Source organism: Eumetopias jubatus, unplaced genomic scaffold (genome assembly GCF_037043125.1).
Source record: "Eumetopias jubatus isolate StellerSeaLion01/CBP00866 unplaced genomic scaffold, mEumJub1_p1.0 scaffold_4, whole genome shotgun sequence".
NCBI lineage: Eukaryota > Metazoa > Chordata > Mammalia > Carnivora > Otariidae > Eumetopias > Eumetopias jubatus.
In genome coordinates this window covers 32,653,431-32,679,849 of record NW_028274810.1, presented here as the reverse complement: position 1 = coordinate 32,679,849, position 26,419 = coordinate 32,653,431, and the positions used below count along the sequence as shown (strand labels likewise).

Sequence of the window (26,419 nt, the reverse complement as noted above, 5' to 3'; positions counted from 1 at the left end):
CAATATATATTTGAATCCAATCCAATATATATATACAATATATATCTATACATATATCTATATTTATATCATCTATCTATCTATCTATCTATCTATCTATCTATCTATTATTTATCTATCTATCTATATCCCACATCTTCTTTATCCATTCATCATTGATGGACATTTGGGCTCTCTCCATAGTTTGGCTATTGTTGATAATGCTGCTATAAACATTGCTGTGCATGTAACCCTTCGAATCTGTATTTTTGTATCCTTTGAGTAAATACCTAGTAATGCAATTGCTGGATCATAAGGTAGTTCTATTTTTAACTTTTTGAGGAACTGCCATACTGTTCTCCAGTGTGGCTACACCGTTTGCATTCCCACCAGCAGTGCAAGAGGTTTCCCTTTCCCTGCAACCTCACCAATACCTGTTGTTTCTTGTGTTGTTAATTTTAGCCATCCTGACAGGGGTGAGGTGATATTTCATCATGGTTTTGATTTGTATTCCCCTGATGATGAGTGATGTTGAGCATTTTTTCATGTGTCTATTGGCCATTTGTATGTGTTCTTTGGAGAAATGTCTGTTCATGTCTTCTGCCTATTTCTTAACTGGATTATTTGGTTTTTGGGTGTTGCATTCTTCATAGATTTTGGATACCAACCCTTTATCAGATATGTCATTTGCAAATATCTTCTCCCATTTAGTAGGTTACCTTTTAGTTTTGTTGATTGTTTCCTTCACTGTGCAGAAACTTTTTATCTTGATGAAGTCCCAATGGTTCATTTTTGCTTTTGTTTCCCTTTCCTCTGGCTAGGTGTCTAGAAAGAAGTTGTTATGGACAAGGTCAAAAGAGGTTTCTACCTGTATTCTCCTCTAGAATTTTGATGATTTCCTGTCTCACATTTAGGTCTCTCATCCATTTTGAATTTATTTTGTGTATTGTGTAAAAAAGTGATCCAGTTTCATTCTTCTGCATGTTGCTGTCCAGTTTTCCCAATTCCATTTGTTGAAGAGACTTTTTTTTTTTTTCCATTGGTTATTCTTTCTTGCTTTGTCAAATAGTTGACTATATAGTTAGGGGGTCCATTTCTGGATTTTCTGTTCTGTTCCATTGATCTATGTGTCTGTTTGTGTGCCAGTACCATACTGTCTTGATGATCACAGCTTTGTAATATAGTTTGAAATCTGGAATAGTGATGCCTCCAGTTTTGATTTTCTTTTTCAGAATTGCTTTGGCTATTCGGAATCTTTTGTGGTTCCATACAAATCTTAGTATTGTTTGTTCTGGCTCTGTGAAAAATGCTGGTGATATTTTGATAGGGATTGCATTAAATGTGTAGATTGCTTTTGGTAGTATAGACATTTTAACAATGTTTGTTCTTCCAATCCATCAGCATGGAATGCTTTTTCATTTCTTTGTATCCTCTTCACTTTCTTTCATAAGTGTTCTATAGTTTTCAGAGTACAGATCTTTTACGTCGTTGGTTAGGTTTATTCCTAGATATCTTATCAGTTTTTGTGCAATTGCAAATGGATGGATTCCTTGATTTCTTTTTCTGCTGCTTCATTATTGGTGCATAGAAATGCAACAGCTTTCTGCATATTGGTTTTATATCCTGAAACTTTGCTGAATTCATAAATTAGTTCTAACAATTTTTTGGTGGAGTCTTTCAGGTTTTCTACATAAAGTATCACGTCATCTGCAAATAGTGAAAGTTTGACTTCTTCCTTGCTGATTTGGGTACGTTTTATTTCTTTTTGTTGTCTAATGGCTGAGGCTAAGACTTCCAGTACTATGTTAAATAGTAATGGTGAGAGTGGACATTCTTGTCTTGTTCCTGACACAGGGGAAAGTCTCTCAGTTTTTCCCCATTGAGGGTTGATGTTAGCTGTGGGTCTTTCATATATGGCCTTTATGATGTTGGGGTATGTTCCAAATATCCCTACTTTATTGAGGTTTTGTGTGTGTGTGTGTGTGTGTGTGTTTTGTTTTTTAATCAAGAAAGGATGCTGTATTTTGTCAAATGCTTTTTTTGCATCTATTGGCAAATTACCCAGAGCAGGCCTAGGCCAGGAGGCCCCGGAAGATGGAAAGTTACTAACAGTAAGCTAGAGATAATCAGAAGCCCTACTGGGAGCAAGAGATAACCAGCCATTTCTGCTTCTGTAAACAGGCTTCCCACCACAGGCTCCCTGCACTACTGTTCCTGCCTAAAGAAGCCCCCACTCCCCTAGTTTAAAGCCACTTACCAGGAATCAGCATAGCCCTTTAACCTGATGGCCTGCAGTTTCCTATAAAAGCCCTATAACCCCGTTGCCCAGGGCCTAGAACTTTGAGCATGAGCTCATCTGGGTCCTCAGGCATAAAATAAATCCAAGTTCTCCTACTTCTCCAAGTGTCACTTGGTCTCTCGCAGGTCTGATTTTTATTTTTCTGCAACACTTATCCTTTCTTTTATTAATGTGGTGTATCATGTAGATTGAGTTGGGAATATTGAACCAGCCCTGCAGCCCAGTAATAAATCCCACTTGATCGTGGCGAATAATTCTCTTAATGTACTGTTGGATTCGATTTGCTAATATTTTATTGAAAATCTTTGCATCTGGGTTCATCAGGGATATTGGCCTGTAATTTTCTGTTTCAGTGGGGTCTTGTCTGGTTTTGGAATCAAAGTAATGCTGGCTTCATAGAATGAGTTTGGAAGTTCTCCTTTCATTTTTATTTTTTGGAACAGTTTGAGAAGAAAAGGTATTAACTCTTCTTTAAATGTCTGGTAGAATTCCCCTGGGAAGCCATCTGGCCCAGGACTTTTGTTTGTCAGGATATTTTTGATTACTGATTCAGTTTCTTTGCTGATTATGGGTCTGTTCAAATATTCTGTTTCTTCCTGTTTCAGTTTTGGTAGTTTACAAGTTTCTGGGAATTTTGTGTACCTTCTCTCAATCCCATAGATCCATGCAGGCAGCTGAGAGTTCCTACCCCTTTTCTTTGCTCTTAGATGCCCCCAGGCAAAGTTGCCTCAGCGCTCTTGAATGAGTTGAGATAGAAGTAGATCTTTTGGGCAGCATCCTGAAAAGTGAGGCTAATGTCAGATAGTTGCTTTACTCATTTTTTGCCCCTGAAGGAAAAATTGTGAGCTGAGGGGATTTCTTTAGATGCTGAGCTGTTCCAACTTGTGGGAGGGACTGACACCAGTAAAGTGAAATAGCATTCTTTTATTCGTGTTTTTGTTGAGGGATATGGGCTAGGACTTCCTCTTCCATTATCTTGCAGATTTCACTTCAGATTTTTTTTTTTTAAACTACAAATGTAATTTCTTTGGAAATTATAGGACAATTCAGGTTATTTATTTCACCTTGGATCAGTTTTAGTAGTATGTGTTTTTTTGTGAAATTGGTCCATTTTATCTAATTTGTTGAAAATATGCATGTAGAGTGGTAACAGTGTTGATTTTTAGTTTACCTATATATCTATCAAATATTTAAAAGATTTCTTAAATTTTTATGTTTGCATTCATTTTTCATTGAATATCTTAATTGGCCTAACTGATTCTTTTTTTGGCAATAAAACAAATGTTTATTTCAGAATAAGAGATAAGAAATAACTTCGATAAAGCATATAAAATTATACAAGGCACCCTTTCAGAGGGATAAAAGTATACTGGGTGGTGGTGGGGGGAAAGACTGAAAGATAAAGTACCAGGGAGCTAAATGGGCTGTTTGACAACACCATTTTTAGCAAGTCAAAACACGGCTTTACCCTCTGCCAACATGTTAAAAAGTATATAAATTTTTCTAATAAGTTTGGCACATACAATAGGTACACAGAGAAAGCATGATTTTTTTTTTCTTCTGAATCTATTCATTGCTCAAGAATATTTAGCATATAGGTAATGGTTACAATATATACATATTTTTTTAAACGGAGAATTAACTACACTCCCTGCTCCCCAATCACCTTTGCAATGTGTGAGGCCTGACTTTTGCCTTAACTTGAGTTAAGCAACAGCCTTGAGAGGAATTAGGAAGTACTTCCATGTTGCACCTTACCCCAAGGCATTCTTAGGATTCTTCTCAACCCCCTTTCATTGATCTTACCAAAAAAAAAAAAAGTTAAAACTTTAACAATCTGTAACAATGTGGACAGAGGGAAAAACGTAGAGCCAAATATGGTAGTACCTAATGAGTTTTTTAATGCACGTAAAAATGCAAAAATACGATGTGTCCTCATCATTTTGAAGAATCTGTCATACCTACTTCCTAAGCATCATGCTTAATTTTAACTGTTCTCCATAGGCAAAAGTCAATCATCCCATCAAAATCACCAGATGTCAGCAATTTTAGCAAATAATTGGTTTCTCCTATAAGAAAATACAAATGGACTTAAGCAGTCTCATTTAGGAAGGTGATATACAGAAAAAAGTATAAATATGTGCATATATATTTTGCCTTTCAAAATCTGAAATTTTGTCTGCTGTATAAAAATGTCATTATATATACATTATATTTTTATTTATATATTCATATATAATTATATATATAAATAAATCATCAGAGCCAATCCTTGTGAAAGGAGAAGGGGGCATCTAGAAGATCACAAGAAAATGGGGCTTGGTGCCTTTGGCCTAAAGAACAAATTCAAACTATGTCTGTAGCCCTGTGGGCCTAGCTGCTTCGGTTGGCGCATGCAAGGTTGGCAGAGCAGGAGTCCTGGCTTGGTACTGCGTTCTTGGAGAGGGAGGGGGGACCCATTTAAACAAACATCCATCATGGAGTCTATGGAGGAGCTGGTCTTCCTTAGGATAGATGGTACATGCCATATCCAACTGGAGTCGCATATAGTCCCACGGGCAGGATGGGAAGCACAGGTCTATGGAAAGGGTAGGACGTTCCGTATATGGATGCTGCTTGCAGGAGCGAGTTGATGGGGAAAGGGGGGCTGAAGCCAGAGGGCAGCATAGGTTTTGCAGCCATTTTCAGCTTTTCTAGTTCTGCCTCCTGCGGTCTTTTTGCCTTGGCCCTTCGGTTCTGAAACCAGATTTTGACCTGGGTCTCTGTGAGATTCAGAGAGCTGGAGAACTCTGCACTCTCTACAGTGGAGAGGTACTGTTTCTGGCGGAACTTGCGCTCCAGAGCGAGGAGCTGGGACGTGTGTGTGGGTGTTCGTGGCTTCCGATTGGTCCTGTGCTTCCGCAGGGTGCAGGTGGTGGGGCTTGTGTGTCTTGGCAGCAGCGAGTATCTGCGGTGTTCCTGCATGCACGTGGCCCCGTCTTCTGAGTTTTCCGACTTGACCCAGGCGGCCTGGAAGGGCTTGACCAGCGGCCGGGGGCACGGTGGCCCCAGCGCAGGTGCTTTTGGTTGGCTGACAGTGGGGACGCCTCCTTGGGCGGCTTCTTGTGCGACATGAGCGCCGAAGGGCAGGCTGGAGAGCTTGACGCGGCGCTCCTCCACTCCCCCAGGCCCCGGGCCGGGCCCAGCCACCATTGCTCGGCCCTCCTCATCAGACGAAAACAAGCCCTTGCGTTTGGACGGAGGAGCCATGACTTCTCCGCCCTACCGAGAGTGCGACTCCCGGACCAAATGATTTTTGACCTGTGGAGGGCAGCTTTCACTGAGGGAGCTCTGCTATTTTGTCTGGATCTCAGTGTTCTGTGTGTTCCCTTTCTCTAAATCAGGGGATCTTATATATCCTTTCATTAAACCTACAGAGGGAAAAGTAACATCCTGACATGTAAACAAGAGAAAATATACTTCTCTAGGTTAAAAAGAATTTTGCCACAAGAACACCATAAGGGTCAGCAAATATAGGTCCTAACATGTGGTAGCTTTGATAAACTGAAAGCTTATAGCCTTGAATTACCTTTTTCTTGTTATTGTATCACCCAATGACTCATCTCAGATCTACTATATCAGAAAATCAAGGGAAGGGTAGGGGCCAGGAATCTTTATATTTAGGAAATTGGTTTTAATTCACAGCTGGATTGAGGACCACTGGTGAAAGCAACATGCCTCCCTGGAGAGAGAGCTTTATTTTGTTCCTGGACATAGTATAGAAAAAGCCTAAACCAGACATCAGATGATTTGAAATCTGGTATAGACTCATGCTACCAAGCGAGGGAGGAAGTTATGTAATTTTGCTTAGTTTTCAATGTTCTTATTTTTAAATGGTTTTTAAGAGACCCTTATTTGGTTTTGAAGGCATATTTGTTCTTTTTACCATGAAGTTTCTTTAGTCAATAAAAATGTATTTTATTTACTCCTTTTTTGCAATGCAGCTTGGAAAAGAAAAATATAAAGCATATTTACATAAGCACCGTGGGTCTGTGTGTATACTTAGACACATGCTGTGTGTCTCACCTGATCTCCTAAGAAGTTGCAGTCAAGTGAAGAAATACCCCTTAGTAGCATGTTCTCAACTGTGGAAAGAGGCGTTCACCATTTGATGGGACGCAAGGAGGGTTAATGGAATAATATGTCCCCATGCAATCAGAAAAAGCAGGCTTATTAATGTGGATTTAATGGCATTTAGCTGCTTCCCTATATTTCTCTCATCTTGTAATATATTGAAACATTGTGTAATATTTTCAAGATCCTAACATACAATTTAATGCATGTCCCCTTACAAATGTAAGCAACATAAGGCAGATACATAGTATTTGACCAATGGTTTCATAGAGCAATAATCTGGAAACTATGGCTTGTGGGTACCACCTATTTTTTAAAATAAAGTTTTATTGGAACACAGCCATGGCCATGCATTTACCTATTGTTTATGACTGTTTTCACACTACATGGCAGAGTTGAGCAGTTGAGACAAAAACTGTAGGACGCACAGTGCCAAGAATAATTATCATCTGGTCTTTTGCAGAAAAGTTAGCCAACATTGCTATGAAGAGTAAAGCCTTATTTTTTGGTGAAAACTGAAAAAAAACCTATCAGAAATAAAAAACCTAGTGAAGCACATTTTATTTTCAGCTTGAAAATAATTTTTAATCATTTTTAAGAAACAACCATTACCTAGGATTTTAGAAAATTAGGATAAAGCCTATATACACTAAGTAATACCAAAAGCATTATTTTGTTGGTCAAAAAATATAAAAAACAAACTATAATTTCTTTGGGGAAAATCAGTAAACTTTCAAGTATAGACTGTTAAGAATTGGGAAAATTATGGCCTAATTTATAGGATTATAAACGATCTAATAATTTGGTTCAGTTTCTAATACATTATCTGTCATCAATTAAGGTCCATCTTTGTGAATTATACATTGTTATAAATACACAATGCATAATTGCCATCATGTTACCATGTTCAGCCCAGTGGCAATTATCTAAAATTCTAAAGTGTCTCATTAAAGTTATAATCTGGGTAAATCAAGCGAGAAAGGAGAGTTTCCTTTTTTGGCCCATTTGTGACCCAACCCCTACGCATGCTAATGGTTTCTTCCATCTTCCTATGAAAATTCTGTGGAGATTCTAGATCTCTATCTAAGGTGGTTTGCTCCAGCTTGGAATCCATCAAGGAGGGTTGTCCATTCCTAGGGCCTAGGGATCACATAACTGCTCAGACTGTGCAGTTGGGATACAATAGGAAACTCCACAGTCTTCACTAAAAAGCTAAGATGGTTGCCCCTGACACTGAAACCCATTGAACACTTGGCCAAACTGATGCCCAACTATGTTCTTAAAGTTTTACCTAAGACTTGGCTCAGTATCCATTTGTCAACTAATGGTCACCCAGAGAAATAAACTGCTCTTGAATGCTCAGATACCTTCTGTGTTGTTAGAGAGGTAAAACTGAACTTTGTTATACCACTTACAATATTTTTAGGAAGATGGACATGATCTTAATTATAGTACTGCATGTCTTTGCAAATTTCTAGTGTTAGAAAAAGGCAAGAGGTTACTTTCAAATGTAATGATATTTTTACAAATTCAAAAATTAAGTTATGCCTTGGGTAAGAGTGACCAGAAAAGCTCTATTCTTTAGGTCTTCAGCTTATGAGACATATTTTCCTTGGCTTTTCCATGTTCTTCTGGAGATTTTGTATCTCATTATGAAGTCGTTTGCTCTCATTTTGGAATCCTTCCTTTAGTAGACGGGCCTGTTCCTAAAAAAGGGAAAAATGGAGACTAAGTAAAGTGTAGCACTAAGTAAATCATTTATATCTAGTTTCCACATTCATAGATTTTTAAAATATTTAATTTCTTCTTGACATTTTCTCTACACTTAATTTTCATTAATTTCTCTTGGGCATCCTAGCTCTGTGATTACATTTCCACCAAGGGGTGAAGACAGTTCAGATATCTTACCAAGATGTGTGATCCTATAAAAGTTATTGGAACTTTTCTGAACTTCTGTTTCTTTTCCTAAGTAATAGAGGCATAGCAGTTCTTACTTCATATAGTATTTTTTTAAAGATTTTATTTATTTATTATTTATTTATTTATTTATTTATTTATCAGAGAGAGACAGAGAGCAAGCACAAGCAGGAGGAGCTGCAGGCAGAGGCAGAGGGAGAAGCAGGCTTCCCGCTGAGCAAGGAGCCCGATGTGGGACTCGATCCCATATCCTGGGATCATGACCTGACCGAAGGCAGACGCTTAACCCTCTGAACCACCCAGGCAACCCAATGCTTCAAATAGTATTAAGCAAGAGATACAAATAAGTGATTTTTCCAGATGCCTAGCAGATAGCAGCCACTGATTGGAGGATGTACAGATAAAGGACTGGATGTGACCTAACTGCAAATAAAATCTTTTAACAACCAGGCAGAGGCAGGAGCCCGGTCAGGCAGGCAGACAGAAACTGAAAAGTACAAGTGGCAAGCAAGGTCCTTCTTCTAGGCATTATGTTCTCACTGACACACTAAGATATGATCAGGGACAGGGGAGAGAAAATAGACAAACAGAAATCTCAAGGTAATGCAATTAAATACCTGAAGTTTTAAAGCTAGAGTTCTCTCTTGTTCTTCCAGCAACTGGGCTCTATCCCTCTCCATCTTCTCAGTTAATTGTCTCACATGTTCCTGATAGCTCCTTTCTTTCTGTTCCATCATCTGCTGATTCTTTATTTGCATTTCTTCCAGTATTTTTGTTGCGGCCTGTGCAGATTCGGCTTTCACACGTTCCACTGTGAGGAGGAAAAAGAAGAAAAACGTATGTGAGTAAGCGTGTTGTCCCTTCCTTTCCTGCCTGCTTACCTGTCCTTGTTGCTGCTCACTGTATATGCCCTACTCAGAAATGACTTCAGCAAGTAAGGGGCATCTTTGTTCTTTTTGCCTTAGTGTAAGGATCGCAGTCTTACCCAGCCAAATTATTTAAACTTCGAGAGCTCGTGAGGCTATCTAGTCTCTTGACTGGCTCCTCACCTTCAACCTCCTTTTCCTTTTCTGTGAGAGTCTGGTCTGTCTGTAGAATGGCATCAGTCATAGACTCCTTGGACTTCAAGTATTCCTGAAGAACCTCTTCAGCCTTAGGACTCAGAGAACATGGAGTTAATTATAGGAAATGGCTAGAAACGCTTGTTCCTGATTGTCTCCTGCCATCTTTTCCTCTAGGACTTGTTCCTCTTGGCCCTGGTGTGCCTGTGGTCAAGATTCCCTGCCACAGGTATGGGCACTTGCTCCATGCTGGCCAATCATGGCACCCTATTAAGCAGAATCCTTTATAGGAGACTGATAAAGACACTGGGGAAAAGAGATTCTTTGTTCTTTTAGACTAAGGGCTCTAATTTTGGAGTTGTTGTTGCTCTGGTCCCCTGTGGGGTAAGTTGCTGAAAAAGGAAGCCACCATGGAGAAAGCAGATCCAAGGAAAGGTGGAGGGAGGATATGTAGCCTAAAATGATGAATTACCATTTTTGTTTAAGTGACCATCACTGGGTTTCTGTCCCTGACAGCATAAAGATCCAGCTATAATAGTGAATTACAAAAACAACTTGGTGGTTAATCTGAAAATCCAATTAATAACTCAATTATTAATTGAGTGCACTGTTTGGATGAGCACAGAGGACATATCTGGTATAATAGGCTCCCTGTACATGTTTATCAGATGAAAGCATGAATGCTTTCATTCTTGCAATGTGTGAGATTACACTTGGTTATGTTGGTCTTCCAAGGAGGCATGTCAGCAGCTTTGCAGAATCAGCAGATAAATCCTGGTTACCTGTATCCCCTTCCTAGGTTTCTGAAGGTATTTTCTCTTTAGCTCTTGTATCTTCTGGATGAAGAGACGATATCCTCCTGGTTTAGAATAAACCCCCTGCTTCACAGCTTCTTCTAGAGGACTGAAAATATCCTTAAGTAAATCTGAGCAATGATCTGTTGACGCTTGCAGATTCTGTTTACAAAAGTCATCTCGCTTTTTTTCTAGTTGGGCCTTTAATTTAAAAACAAAAAGTAAAAAGAATAACAGGGAAAAGATGTTAGCTTGACCTTGGAGATTCTGGAAAGTCTTCTCAAAAATAAGTCTATGACCCTAGAAAAAGTTACAGGCATCTCAACAGGACCATATCCCTCCTCTTGCTCCTGACTTTATTACTGAAGTCCCATTTTCCTTGGAGGTGAAGTTCAGAGCAGAGTGCTAACTTTTTTTTGCTATACCTTTAAGAGATAGACTTCTGCTTGTCAAATTGGACGAGTGATTACATATGGAATAAATGTGGCTCAATATCAGCCTGCATATGATAATCAGGACTACAATTTTCTTTGCTTTTGACTAGGATATCAAATCAGTCTGATAACAGTGGGCATTTGATTAGAAACTCTGATTGTTACTTATATGCATTTAGTTAAATTTTGAGGAAGATCAAAATAAACTTTTTTCTTCTTTTTATGATAATAACAAATCGTGGTTATCACCATTTTTGAAGTCTAGTAGGAATTCCCTCTCTCAAAATAAATGCTCCTTTCATTTTCTGGTAGTACTTTGCTTTCCAAGGCCCTAATCCATATAAACTTGAGAACAAATTACCGCTAAGCCCTTTTGAAATAAATGGTCTACATCTTTGAAGGAACTGCTCATGAAGAGTTCGATGGCCTCTTTCTCACAGGCCCTGTGCAGGTCCAGCAGCTCTTGGAGGGTTTCCGTGGGCAGCTGCACCCTCTGGCTCATCTCCTGGTCATAGTGGGCAATGGCGTTTTTCACTGCAGCTTCATTCTCGATCTGGGCCAAGGCCAGGACAGCATTCTCCATGCAGGGCAGATCCCCACTGCTGATGGCATTGACATAGGTCAGCACCAGGTTCTTTAGACCTATAAATTGAGAACAAATAATGATGTTTATTGTAGGTGGGATGAGAAAACATTCTATTCTGTGTAATTCTGATCGTGTTTATTACTACCCATTTGCCTCACAGCATCAGTGTCCTCAGGATCACCTGGCAGCTTGCTATATATGCAGATTCTCAGCCTTTGCCCCAGATCAACTTAATTAGACCCTCCTCTCTGGCAAGATGCCCAGGTGATATGTATATACATCAAAGGTCAAGAATCTCTGTTATAGATAGCACAGGCCTATGCTTACTGAGTGCTTGCATCTACTTTACCCCCAAGCATCATTAGGACAGGAACCATAGCTCTCTCATGTATATCTCTATCAGCAGCCCTGGTCTGTGGTAAACATTTGATCAATATTGTAGAATAAATCAAAAGGAGTTCTCAGTTTTGTTTATTCTAGCATAGTGTTGTCCAAGAGAACTTTTTGTGATGTTGGAAGTGTTCTATGTGTATTGTGCAATATGTTGTCCAGCTACCAGCCCCATATAGGTATGGGCCTTTGAAATATAGCTGTGTAATTGGAATTTTAAATTTTCATTAATTTTGATTAACTTACACTTAAATTTAGATAGCCACACTTGTATAGTGGCTACCATATTGGGCAGTGCAGGTCCAATTAACTAGGGCAATTTTAAGAAATAGAGCTTTTTTTTCCTTTGGCCTCTCCTATCTTTTCTCACCCGAGAGAATTTGGCTAGTAAAATCTATTAGAAATGTTGGTGCCATCTAGAATTTAAATGGTAATAGCACTAGGATTTGCATTTTTCAAATCTGAAACTGTGTGGATATAATTCCACCCTCCTTTAGTCTTAACAATGAAAGAAAAAGACTGGGAAGATGACTCACGAGGTCCATTGACTTTGATGCCTCCTGAAAGAGTTTTAATTTTGGAATTGCTAAAGATGTAGGAACAGAAGACTGCAGCTTGTTGCACAAATTCAGGATCCAGCTCATTATCATGCAATGTCTCAAGCTGGCCTAGCTTCTTCCGGTGAGTGGGTCGATCAAAGATAAAGCATTTCTTCTTTGGGAAGAACTTCCGGATACAGAGACGGGGCAGATTAAAATTTTGATCACTTTGAGTGGTACCTGCAGGAAGATAAAAAAGGAATGTTCCAGATATAGGGTCTTGCAAACTTTTTCTGTGAAGAGCCAAACAGTAAATATTTTAGGCTTTGCAAGCCAGGGGGTCTCTTTTCCAAGGGCTGCTGTTGCAGCGTGAAAGCAGCTATAAACAATCTATAAATGAATGGGTATAGCATTATTCCAATAAAACCTTAGACAGCTGGTGTGCTGGACTGGCCATCATTTGAACTGTGGGCCATCATTTGCCAACCCTTGGACTAGAGCACTGTTCATGCTTTCATCTCTTTTCTTCCAATCAATGTCTATTCTGTTCCATATTCGTTAGCTAATTGCAAGCCCAAAGCAGGGAAATAAAATCAATCTAATAATAGCACAGGAAAAGATGAAAGAAAAGGAAATTATTCTTAGAAGAGAGGAGAATATAATTTAAAATCAAATTTATTAATTCATATATTAAACAAGCATTAATTCTTAGTTATAGCTAGCTAAGAATAAGTAGAAAACTATAAATGTAAGAAAACTCTAAATGGAACACTAAAATGATAGTTTCTTGTGTTTTGTTATCTCCATTTATTTCTAAGTCCCTTCCTTTTACCTTGTTTAAGCTTGAGTGAATTCTCCAGGTACTCATCTGCTGTGATGGGTAGTCCATTTGCTTCCAAATCTAAGGAAAAATCCCTCAGTGTCCACACAAAATCTGGAAAGAAGCTCACAAAGTCAGCCGAATCTTCAATCCCATCGGCATTAGGGGAGGATTTTGCCCTGATTCGATCTGACAGCTCTGTCACATAGCTGAGTAGCAAACTAAGGAAAACTGGCATAAAAGAACAGTGTCCTCCATCCCATATTAGTTCCTAAAAATTAAAACCTTCATTTCACCTTTGTTTTTAACCCAAGTGTCAATTCTTCAGTGGGTACATAGGATCTTTCCCTTACCCTTGAATTATTTCTTAAATTTTCTCCTTTTGTGCTTGATTCACCAGGATTAACAGCCAAGCAGCTGGTTTTTAAATATAGGTCTCCCCTCTTACTTTGATGCTATTTTGAACAACAAAAAGGATACTGCAGTTGGTCCATGGCCTGCTGGTTGATGGTCCCCATGCTATTGTACACAAAGGTGCTGCTCAGGAGTATTGCTAGGGCAAAGATCCAGGAGTCATTCTGGTTGTTACCCTGGAAATCAGAACACATTTGGGCTGAGATTATGTTTCATTCTCCTGGTACTTTCCAGATCAACAGCAGTAAAAAGATGCTCATTTAATTAGAATAATGACCTATATGAGAAAACCAAATCCAAACAAATGTGTTAGTGGGACTTGAATTTTGGATCATTTTATAATTAGTATTTTTAGTTTACATTGATTCTCACTAGGTCCTTTTATGATCATTGGCAAATAATTCCAAAACCAGTAATCAAGGTTGATAGGGAATTCTAAGGCCTTAAATATAATTTAAGTTTAAAGATTTCTCTTCCTTTTTACAGCAAAATTGACTTATATAAGAGTAATAATACGTGTAGCTACTTTATTGAGCAATTATTATGCACCTAACATTTTCCATTACTTACCTTATTCAAAACAATACTATGAGGCAAGTATAGATCTATTACATCTGTTTTACAGATTTAGAAAGCTGAGGTTAAAAGAGGTCAATAATTTGCCAAGGCCACTGGGTGAGTGTCAGAGCTTATATTTAAACACAAGGGTATAGGACTTCAAAACCTAAATTCTTTTTTTTTTTTAGAATTTTATTTATTTATTTGAGATAGAGTGAGAGTGAGAGAGAGCACAGAGGGAGAGGGAGAGGAAGATGGAGAAGCAGACTTGCTACTGAGCAGGCAGGACTTTATCCCAGGACCCCCGGATCATGACCTGAGCTGAAGGTAGACGCTTAACCTACTGAACCACCCAAGCACTCCAGAACCTAAATTCTTAACTAAAGTTCTCTGCAGGATTGAACTCATGACATTGATTTTATTTGTACTACTTTTATGTATCTGGGTTAACTGGCTTGGCATGCAGCCTATTGTTAATAATTAGAATACTACCTACTGACCACTATGATCTTCTAGGATTCTGCCTTATGAATATTTTCCTGACCACTGATTGCTAAACTTGGTCTCAGGGCACATAAACAGAAATGAAAAAAATATGCATTTAAGTGAAAGCTCTTATTTAAAAAAATAAATACTGTAGAGAATATTCAGGGATGAGGGTCTAATTCCAAAATTGAATCCTTAATCCTTACCTTCTCTACATCTCCCAGGCCTTCAGTGTCCAGAAGAACTAAGGTGTGATTTGGCTTCTTGGGATGAGGCACACACCACATCCAGATTCCTTTGGTATGAGACTGTACTGTGGCGCCCAGAGAAAAGCCTGTGAGGGGGAGTGGGGATAAGAGGGGGTGGAGTTTTAATAGTAGATGGATCTAGAAATCCTACAATGCAACACAAAAAATAACCTGATTAAAGAATGAGCAAAGCCCAGGAATAAATCCCACTTGGTCATGAATAATCTTAAGAGATGCTGAACTCTAGGAAACAAACTGAGGGTTGCTGGAGGGGAGGTGGTGGGGGCAAAGGAGAAATGGGTGATGGGCACTAAGGAGGACACGTGATGTAATTAGCACTGGGTATTATATGCAACTGATGAATCACTAAGTTCTACCTCTGAAACTGATAAAAACAATTTTTAAAGATGAGCACAGGACTTGAATAGACATTTCTCCAAAGAAAATATACAAATGACCAATAAACAAATGAAAAGATGCTCAACATCACTAGTCATTAGGGAAATAACAAATCAAAACCACAATGAGATACTATTTCACACTCATTAGGATGGCCACTATCAAAAACAAAACAAAACAAAACAGAAAGTCATAAGTACTGGGGAGGATGTGGGGATATTAGAAACCTTGTGTTTTTCTGGTGGGAATGTAAAATGGTGCAGTTACTTTGGAAAGCAATATGATGATTTCTTAAAAAACTAAACATAGAATCACCATATGATTCAGCAATTCCACTTCTGGGTCTATACCCCCCAAAAAGTGAAAATAGGTACTTGAACAGATATTTGTATCCTCATGTTTTTAGTGGCATTATTCATAATAGCCAAAAGGTGTAAGCAACCCAAGGGCCCTTCAACAGATGAATGGATAAACAAACCGATATGCACATAGAGTTGTTTAGCCATAAAAAGGGAGAATTCTGACACATGGTACAACACTGATGAACTTTGAAGACATTATGCTAAGTGAAATAAGCAAATCACAAAAAGACAAATAATGTCTGATTCCTCCTTTTTTTTTTTTTAAGATTTTATTTCTTTATCTGACAGAGAGAGAGCACAAGCAGGGGGAGAGGCAGAGGCAGAGGGAGAAGCAGGCTTCCCGCTGAGCAGGGAGCCCAACATGGGGCTCGATCCCAGGACCCTGGAATCATGACCGAGCTGAAGGCAGCCACTTAACCAACTGAGCCACCCAGGCGCCCCTGTTTGATTCCTCTTAAATAAGATTCCTAGAGCAGTCAAATTCATAGGGACAGAATATAGAATGGTGGCTGCCAAGGGCTGGGGAGTTATTGTTTAATGGGTACAGAGTTTCTGTTGGGGAAGATGAAAAATTTATGGTGATGGATGGTGGTGATGGTTGCATAATAGTATGAATTTACTTAATGCCACAGAACTGTATGTACACTTAAAAATGGTTACAATGGCAAATTTTATGTTATGTATATTTTACAACAGTAAAAAAAAGCCAATACAGACTTAAACATTCCACTTAATAATCAGTGGAAACTTGCTTTTACTGCATGAACATTTTAGTAAATGTCTGATAGTTTATTATTTTGTACACTAATTACTTTTATTACTGCATTATTAGTCTTTCTAGGCAAGGAACAATTTATGCTTTAAAAGCATAAAGGGGAAACTAAGACAAAGTGGAAAGAGAGATGAACTGTCTTTTTCAGACCATAGTGAAGATAAGAGCATAACTGTGGATTGAAAGATAACTTTCAGTATTCTCTTGCATCTCTAACTTCCTTGCATCACCGTGCTCCATATTGGCAGGGTGGGTGGACAGAAAGGACTTGGCAGGGCTTTGTTGGTGCCACTCACCCTTGTTCTTTCCAGCCAGCTTGTTCATCAGGTAGGATTTGCCTGTGCGGTAGAGGCCTACAATAGCCACCACAACAAGAGGATTCTTATTGGCTGCCAGGGTCTCCAAAGCTTCCTGATTAGCCACCAGTTGTTCTCCATAATTCTCAATGAGGCACACTGGGGCTGGCATGTGGATCTCTGAGGCCATGTTCAGAGTGTTCCCTGGTCTGCAAGGGAAGAGATGAGATGAAATAAAATTCCCAGTCTAAATGGATCAGATATTTCACCAGGGTATTTTACATTTAGAAGCTAGAGTCCTCACTTTCCCCAAAATGGCCAAAAGTTTGGTGTCAGCATTGAGATAGATAAGGGTAATATCTGTATCATTTTAGAAAGTTACAGAAGTATTGTCAAAGTGGTCCACTCAAAAAATATTGGTATGACAGTGTTTTAGGAACATTCAGCCTCTCTCATAAACAAAATCGTTCATTTAATTCACCACGGAAAACTTTCTTTTTGGATTTGCATTTAAAAATTTAGAGTAAACTTTAAATGGAAAATAGAATAGAATTTAGAGAGATTTATTTTACATCTTGGTTATATGTAAAAAATTCAATGTTGAATTACTTATTCATTAATTTTACTATGAATAAAGACTTTCATACATCATTTCATGTATACCCTTTGAATAGTTCCCAGAGATTTTAAGTATTTTTCCCCCATAGTTAGGCTTATTTTGCTGGAATGATGGTCCACAGAGCTTCTCACACTGCTGTTCCAAAAGTGGAACCAATATAACTTACTTTTGCAAATTTTATAAAAACATATGACCATGTGAGACACATGACTAGAGACCCTTCCAAACCTTAGTGTGGGCTTAAGTAAGCAAGGGCCCTTTAAATTTAAGCTTCATTAGCTTCACAGTAAATTAGCCATGGGGGCACAAACGCACAACTGGAAATACTTAATGTGGCTAAAAATTATGTGTATATATGTATATGTACATATATGTATACATACACACGTATACCTATACATATATATATACACACATAAATACACATATACACGCATATGTGCATATATATACATATATAAGTAAGGGAACAAAAGACTGAAATAAGGATTAAAAGATCAGGAGGCAGAGGAGCCTGGAGAGATGGTAGGAGGATCCTAAGCTCACCTCATCCCATGGACACACACAGATAACAGCTACATCAGTGTAATTGCCCAAAAATGAACCAAAGACTGGCAGAGCGGACTGTACACAGTTAATTGCAGAGAGGAGGCCACATCGGAAACAGTAGCAAGGGTAAAGTCTGGTTGGAAGTGAAACTAACATGCAGGACTAACCACAAGTGGGAGGATCCCACAAGTACAGAGACGGGAGAGGAACAGACCCCACACCAGTCACCTCAGACATGAGGGACCTGCACTGGGAATACAAGTCCCCTTTACACTTGGCTTTGAAAACTAGAGCAGCTTAACTTTTTGAGTTTTTATAATCAGTGGGGCTTAACATCAGGAACTTTATTTTTTTAGAAGATTTTAGTCATTCATTTGAGAGAGAGAGAGACAGAGTATAAGCAAGGGGAGAGGCAGAGGGAGAAGGAGAAGTAGACGCCCCGCTGAACTGGGAGCCCAACATGGGACTCAATCCCAGGACCTGGAGATCATGACCTGAGCTGAAGGCAGACACTTAACCATCTGAATCACCCAGGCGCCCTTTAAAGATTTTATTTATTTAAGAGAGAGAGAGAGAGAGCTTAAGTCAGGGGAGGGGCAGAGGGAAGGGGAGAAGCAGACTGCTGGGCAGGGAGCCTGATGTAGGGCTTGATCTCAGGACTCTGGGATCATAACCTGAGCTGAAGGCAGACGTATAACCGACTGAGCCACCCAGGCGCCCTAACATCAGGAACTTTAAAAGGCTTGGCTCTCAGAGAGCCGGCATAACAAACAAACCCCATAAGGTACAGCATAGAAGCAGCAGTCTGAGAGGCACCTGGGGTATATGAGGAGATTATTTACTGATCTCAGAATGTGCACAGGAGGGGCAAGGATCTTTAGGAGACTTCTCCAAGAACAAAAGAACTGGTGGATGCCATTTCTCTCTCCCAACCCCAGCCTAGATACACGGATATCTGTGGTAACTAGTGTGAACATTCACCATCTAGTTCCCTAATACCACATACCTTGTTCTCCTGCAGTTCGCCCCATCCACCACCACCACCCCAACTCAAGAGGAGTTACTCCAAAGTGCTTTGGCCCAGTCTCATCCTTCAAGCAGCGCTGATAGTTGCCAGCACCACTCTAAAGTGTCTGAAGATAACCACACACACACCAGTGTAACTGCAGCCTCAATGTTCTGATCTGACTGCTGGCTCTGCCCCCCAACAAAAACCTCACAAGGGGCAGCACGAAGAGAGAGCCCTGTTGTTTGGGGTCACTACAACCCCAACAGACAGACTGGGAGTCAGACATCTGGTCTGACTGCAGGTCCTGCCTACCAATGAAAGCCTCTCAGAGGACAATGCAGGAAGAGCACCCTGCAGTTCAGTGCAACCACAATTCTGGTAAATGGGCTGAGGGTAGCCATCAGGTCTGACCTAATTATAAGCCCAAGGCTGCCCCAGACTGGCCCCTGAACAGAGACCAAACTCTGCTCACAACAGGCAAAGAGGGCCATTGCAAAGAGCTCACTGAAGACAAGCATAGCTCAACCACAGTAAGAGAGCTCATACAACACACATAGGAGACACCCTTGAAGTGCTAAGTTCTAGTGAATAGGGGGCATTGCACTACAGGGCACTATAGGACCTCTTCTTCATTAGGCCACTACTTTCAAGATCAGGAGACATAGCTGACTTCCCTAATTCATAGAAACAAACACAGAGAGTTAGCCAAAGTGAGGAGAGAAAGGAGTATGTCCCAAATGAAAGAACAAGACAAGATCACAGCAAAAGCTAAATGAAATGGTGATAAGCAATGTCTGTAGAGAATTCAAAATAATGATGATAAAGATACTTATTGGACTTGAGAAAAGAGTGGAGGATCTCAGTGAGACAAACAAATGGAAAGATATTCCATGTTCATTGATTGGGAGAATGGATATTGTTAAAATGTCCATACTACTTAAAGAAATCTACAGATTTAAGGCAATTTCTATCAAAACACCAATCGCATTTTTCGCAGAACTAGAACAAATAATCCTAAAATTTGTATGGAACTACAAATAGCCAAGGCGATTTTGAAAAAGAAGAACAAAACTGGAGGTATCAGAATCTTGGATTTCAAGATATACTATAAAGCTGTAGTAATCAAAACAGTATGGTACTGGCACAAAAAGGGACACATAGATCAATGGAACAGAATAGAGAGTCCAGAAATAAAGTTATGCTTTTATGGTCAACTGATCTACAACAAAGGAGGCAAGAATATGCAATGGGAGGGGTGCCTGGGTGACTCAGTCAGTTGAGTGTTCAGCTCTTGATTTTGGCTCAGGTTGTGATCTTGGGGTTGTGGGATTGAACCTTGCATGCCCAGCATGGAGCCTACTTGGGATTCTCTCTCTGCTTCTCCCTCTGCCCTTCCCCCTGCTCATGCACTCGCTCTCTTTCTCTCTAAAATAAATAAATACATATTTAAAAGAAAAAGAATATGCAATGGGAAAAAGTTTCTTCTACAAATGGTGTTGGGAAAACAGGACGGTACATGCAAAAGAATGAAACTGGACCATTTTCTTATACCATACCCAAAAATAAACTCAAATGGATTAAAGACCTAAATGTGAGATGTGAAACCACAAAATTCCTAGGAGAAAACATAGGCAGTAATTTCTTTGCCCTCAGCCGTAGAAACATTTTTCTCCAGAGGCAAGTGAAACAAAAGCAAAAATAAACTATTGGGACTACATCAAAATAAGAAGCTTTTGCACACTGAAGGAAACCATCAACAAAACAAGAAGATAACCTACTGAATTGGAGAAGATATTTGCAAATGACATATCTGATAAAGAGTTAATATCCAAAATATATAAAAAACTTATATCATTCAACACCAAAAAACCAATAATTCCATTAAAAATGGGCAGAAGACACAGACATTTTTCCAAAGAAGACATACAGATGGCCAACAGACACATGAAAAGATGCTCATCAACATCACTCATCGTCAGGGAAATGCAAATCAAAACCACAAGGAGATATCACCTTATACCTGTCAGAATGGCTAAAATAAAAAACTCAAGAAACAAGTGTTGGTGAGGATGTGGAGAAGAGGATTCCTGGTGCACTGTTGGTGGCAATGCAAACTGGTGCAGCCACCGTGGAAGAAAGTATGGAGGTTCCTCAAAAAGTTCAAAATAGAGCTACCCTATGACCCAGCAATTGCACTACTGGGTATTTACCCAAAGAAAACAAAACCACTAATTTGAAAAGATAAATGCAGTGTCATGTTGACTGCAGCATATTTTCCAATAGCCATGATATGGAAGCAACCCAAGTGTCCATCTGTAGATGAGTAGATAAAGTGGATAAAGAGGAAGTGGTGTGTGTGTGTGTATATATATATACATATATATATATATAATTGCCTTTATTATGTATATTATTATATATAATAAACATTATGCCTTTAATATGATGGAATACTACTCAGCCATAAAAAAGAATAAGAGCTTGCCATTTCCAACAACATGCGTGGATCTAGAGAGTATTATACTAAGTGAAATAAATCAGTCAGAGAAAGACAAATACTATATGATTTCACTCATATGTGGGATTAATTTAAGAAACAAAGCAAATAAACAAAGCAAAAAAGAGAAAAACAAACCAAAAACACTCCTTTTTTTAATTCCGCATTTTATCTTATTTTATTTTTTATGTTTCACAATAAGTTTCTTTTTTTATTATGTTATGTTAATCACCATACATAACATCATTAGTTTTTGATGTAGTGTTCCACGATTCATTGTTTGCATATAACACCCAGTGCTCCATGCAGAACGTGCCCTCTTTAATACCCATCACCAGGCTAACCCATCCCCCACCCCCCTCCCCTCTAGAACCCTCGGTTTGTTTCTCAGAGTCCGTAGTCTCTCATGGTTTATCTCCCCCTCCAATTTCCCCCCCTTCATTTTTCCCTACCTGCTATCTTCTTTTTTTTTTTTTAGCATATGATGTATTATTGGTTTCAGAGGTACAGGTCTGTGACGCAACATTCTTACACATTTCACAGCGCTCACCGTAGCACATACCCTCCCCAATGTCTATCACCCAGCCACCCCATCCGTCCCACCCCCCCACCACTCCAGCAACCCTCAGTTTGTTTCCTGAGATTAAACAGACTCTTAAATATAGAGAACAAAGTGGAGGTTGCTAGAGGCGATGTGGGTGGGGGTTTGGGTGAAATATGTGAAGGGAATTAGGGTTTGCTTATTGTGATGAGCACTGAGTAACGTACAGAATTGTTGAATCATTATATTTACACCTGAAACTAAAAAAAAAAAAAAAAATCAGGAGGCAGATCAGGAGAGGCAGAGGGGAAGTTGTGCAAAGAAAATATTTGTATTTTCAGCCATACACTTCTAAGTTTTCTGTTTTGTCTTGCTCTTCCATTTCATAGAGAAGGAGAAGCAGAAAGAGAAGGGGAAGGGGAGGGGGAGAGGAATGAGAGATGAGGGGAAGGGAGGAAGAGAAACTGAAAAGGAGAGAGCGCCGTCAGACAAGGGGATGATGAATAAAGCTCATGCCAAGCCAAGGAATGCAGGGCAGGAGTTTCCAGAAGGCAAGATTGGAACTGCTTGAGAGCACAGAGAGGTCAAGGCAAACAGAGATGTTGCCTTTAGTGATGCACCGCAGTAGATTCATTAAAGAGGAAACATTTTAATAAAATAGGGCTGCAGATTCTACTTGTAAGGGGTAAGGAATAAGTTGGCACTAAGAAATTGGATCTACTGAACCTGGACTATTTCTAAAGGAAGAAATACACTTTGAAACAAAGTTCAAGCATGTGATTAAAAAGTAAGGTGTTTCATGAATCTTCATCTTTCACTCCGGGTTTCAGTTTTTTCTTTCTGTCTTTTTAACAGGGTCAGTGGCTGTTTATGCTGCACCTCATTTACTACTCTTTCCTTCTCATGAATATAACATATTTCAGTTGCCTTTCAGTTTCTTAGCTGCAGTCAGATGGGTACTGAGCAAGTTCCATCAAAGACAATGGCAATTTAATTGGGTCCCCAGTCAATACAGACAGTCAGCAAAGGGAAAGACAACCCTAATGCATGTCAAACTTCATTTAGGCCCATGTCTGCTGGTGCCTAATTCTGCCCAAACACAGGGCAGAACAGGTAGGAACATGCTACCACCTGGTAACACCAGTATCTCCTCATCTGACCGGGTGTCTCACAGCAGGCTTACCTGCAGCCTGCCCCGATGCTGGTCATTCCTTAAGAAAACAGACCCTTAAAAATCCCTTCCCATTCCTGCCCCAGCCTTATCATGAGCTCTGTTTCCCAGAGCAGAGCTTCTTTAAAGCTGAAGAGAAAGCTGCTTTGATGAGAAAGTGGAGCTCTTACCTCTTTTTTCCCCCTCCTCTGTTAGGTGAAGTAGTTTCTGTTATTTCTCTGTCTTTCACTAGATCATGGATCTCTTATTTCACCTGTCCGTCGTTGGACTTTCCAGATCTCCTTTGAAGACAAAACAGAAATAAAGCAACCACTGTAACAGACTTTATAGTAACCTGAAAATGAAAGCACTGAACACAAAGCAAAAAGCCCAATGACCACAAAAGGAATTTCTGCAAGCTAAGCCAATGGGAGGGTAGATGGGCTTAACACAATTTCTCAACCAGAAACTTCATATTTCTTTGAAAGAGATCTCAGAGAATATTTGCTGATTTAAACAAATGTCTATCAGATATTTAAATATAGTGAAATGGATCTCAGAGTTGGGGTTCAGTTTGAGAAACCCAGAATGAGGAAGCAATCATGTTAATTTTTAGGTCTAATGTCCTTAAGTAATGACCACGCTTACAGTGGACCTGGCTTCTCACTTATACATACAGTAAGTGAGGAAAAGGCCATGCCTCACACACTCACAAACACACAGCATCTGGCACTAATCCCCAGTGCACAGTTTGGAAGGGTCTCCATATATTGCACACATGCTCTAGGCTCTATGCGGACTGCTTTATGGAGGTTTCGTAACTTATATCTCAGGCTAAACATTTTCCCATGATTTTATAGAAACGGAGGCACTGAAAGGTTGACTGTCTTAACCCAAATCACAGCACTGTAAGTAATCTGAACTGAATCATTCTTGTCCGCAAGCCCTCCTGTTAAGCCTCTTTCTAGGTTTTCTGAGTGAATAGCAATAGAAGTAACAGCTTTATCTCTTGATTGTTTTCTATGGGTGTTGCTTGTCTAACTCATTCCTGATTACAGTCATGCAAAATAAGTGACATTGTCTTCATCTTACCCTGAGAACAAGGAGGCTTGAGGGAGGGTAAATAATATGCCTAACCATATTCACTATGCAAGTCACAAGTGTGGGAATCAAATTTTAAACTATTTTTACCTTTAAACTCTGCTTTTTCCTCCTCCTCCACATTGTTTCTGAAAGGAATGAGGACAAAGGGAGATGTTTACCAGGTTCTCAGCTGATCCCAGATATTTCTCTACACCTAGAAGCCAGTGTGAGAAATTTAACAAATAGAACTGGACGCGTTCTTTTCTTGTCCCTTTTTGCATTATCTTTCCAAATGTCTCTGAGTAAGTAGCACTTCAATTTGTTTTGAAAAGTATGATTTCTCTGGGTCTTTCCATTGTTGGTACGCACCCAATTACTTCCTGACTTAATGGTCTAGTGCAGCAATTTTGAGGATCTGAAACTTTCTTATCCTTAATCTTGGCAAGATTGGTCCCCTCCTATTCTACTGGTCTCCTGTGAGCCCTTTGCCAATCTCCCATCACATCACCTTGATTTTTTTTCCCTTAGGACTACCTGAAATTCAAGTTCATAAAAGCAGGTAACTCATGTATTCACAGCACCTACAAGAGGGCTTGGCACAGAGTAGAGGTTCAATGGCTATTATGTGACTAAATATAAAATGACCTCAACTATGAGAGAAACTTTTGCCAGTTTGAATATATAAACTTTCTGAAGTATAGAAAAAAGAGTAAAATGCCTATGTAAAGCAGTTATTTGTTAATTTCATTACACACGTTTAAAATTCCATAGTGCATGTATTTGTAATACAAATATATTGCTTCTTACTCATACTTTAAAAAATAATTTTATTCAAACTCTTCCCATCCTTTTTTATTTTTTATTTTATTTTTTTATTTTTCCCCCAGGTTAATTGAGCTATAATTGACAAAATTGTGTAAGTTTAAGGTATACAATGTAATAATTTAATACACAATATATAATGTGAAATGATTAGCACAGTAAGATTAGCTAATATATCTTTCACTGTACTTAGTTATATTTTACTGTGTGGTGAAAACTTTTAAAATCCACTCTCTTAGCAACTTTCCATATAAAACAGAGTGGTTTTTTTTAAATTTATTTATTGTTATGTTAATCACCATACATTACATTAGTTTTTGATGTTGTGTTCCAAGATTCATTGTTTGTGCATAACACCCAGTGCTCCACGCAGAATGTGCCCTCTTTAATACCCATCACCAGGCTAACCCATCCCCCCACCCCCCTCCCCTCTAGAACTCTCAGTTTGTTTCTCAGAGTCCATCGTCTCTCATGGTTCATCTCCCCCTCCGACTTACTCCCCTTCATTCTTCCCCTCCTGCTATCTTCTTCTTCTTTTTTTTTCTTAACATATATTGCATTATTTGTTTCAGAAGTACAGATCTGTGATTCAACAGTCTTGCACAATTCACAGCACTCACCATAGCACATACCCTCCCTGATGTCTATCACCCAGCCACCCCATCCCTCCCACCCCCCACCACTCCAGCAACCCTCAGTTTGTTTCCTGAGATTAAGAATTCCTCATATCAGTGAGGTCATATGATACATGTCTTTCTCTGATTGACTTATTTCACTCAGCATAACACCCCCCAGTTCCATCCACGTTGTGGCAAATGGCAAGATCTCATTCCTTTTGATGGGTGCATAATATTCCATTGTGTATATATGCCACTTCTTCTTTATCCATTCATCTGTCGATGGACATCTTGGCTCTTTCCACAGTTTGGCTATTGTGGACATTGCTGCTATAAACATTGGGGTGCACGTACCTCTTCGGATCCCTACATTTGTATCTTTGGGGTAAATACCCAGTAGTGCAATTGCTGGATCGTATGGTAGCTCTATTTTCAACTGTTTGAAGAACCTCCATACTGTTTTCCAGAGGGGTTGCACCAGCTTGCATTCCCACCAACAGTGTAGGAGGGTTCCCCTTTCTCCACATCCCTGCCAACATCTGTCATTTCCTGACTTGTTAATTTTAGCCATTCTGACTGGTATGAGGTGGTATCTCATTGAGGTTTTGATTTGGATTTCCCTGATGCCGAGCGATGTTGAGCACTTTTTCATGTGTCTGTTGGCCATTTGGATGTCTTCTTTGGAAAAATGTCTATTCATGTCATCTGTCCATTTCTTGGTTGGATTATTTGTTCTCTGGGTGTTGAGTGTGATAAGTTCTTTATAGATTTTGGATACTAGCCCTTTATCTGATAGGTCATTTGCAAATATTTTCTCCCATTCTGTCGGTTGTCTTTTGGTTTTGTGGACTGTTTCTTTTGCTGCGCAAAAGCTTTTTATCTTGATGAAATCCCAATAGTTCATTTTTGCCCTTGCTTCCCTTGCCTTTGGCGATGTTTCTAGGAAGAAGTTGCTGCGGCTGAGGTCGAAGAGGTTGCTACCTGTGTTCTCCTTTAGGATTTTGATGGACTCCTGTCTCACGTTTAGGTCTTTCAACCATTTGGAGTCTATTTTTGTGTGTGGTG

The 26,419-nt window shown here is 39.4% G+C and overlaps 1 protein-coding gene and 1 pseudogene across 1 annotated transcript; both read right to left on the bottom strand.

Moving 5' to 3' along the window:
- Positions 1-3,586: 3,586 nt before the first annotated feature.
- Positions 3,587-6,550, bottom strand: LOC114208352 (homeobox protein MSX-2 pseudogene; annotated as a pseudogene).
- Positions 6,551-6,636: 86 nt separating this feature from the next.
- LOC114208351 (guanylate-binding protein 1-like) lies at positions 6,637-23,200 on the bottom strand. Its single transcript, XM_028102430.2, has 11 exons — positions 23,024-23,200; positions 16,468-16,676; positions 14,597-14,724; positions 13,413-13,522; positions 12,945-13,141; positions 12,110-12,352; positions 10,959-11,239; positions 10,152-10,364; positions 9,358-9,460; positions 8,926-9,119; positions 6,637-8,097 (listed from the first exon to the last, which is right to left on the bottom strand). The coding sequence occupies exons 2-11, from the start codon at positions 16,655-16,657 to the stop codon at positions 7,981-7,983; spliced, it is 1,776 nt and encodes a 591-aa protein (XP_027958231.2). The 5' UTR covers positions 16,658-16,676; positions 23,024-23,200; the 3' UTR covers positions 6,637-7,980.
- Positions 23,201-26,419: the final 3,219 nt, after the last annotated feature.

Coding starts and splice junctions, on each gene's coding strand:
- LOC114208351 (XM_028102430.2), bottom strand. CDS start 16,657: ATGGCCTCAGAGATCCACATGCCAGCCCCAGTGTGCCTCATTGAGAAT. Junction 13,523..14,596: donor GCCTGGGAGATGTAGAGAAG/GTAAGGATTAAG, acceptor TCTGATTTCCAG/GGTAACAACCAGAATGACTC. Junction 12,353..12,944: donor TTCACTCAAGCTTAAACAAG/GTAAAAGGAAGG, acceptor ATCTTCCTGCAG/GTACCACTCAAAGTGATCAA.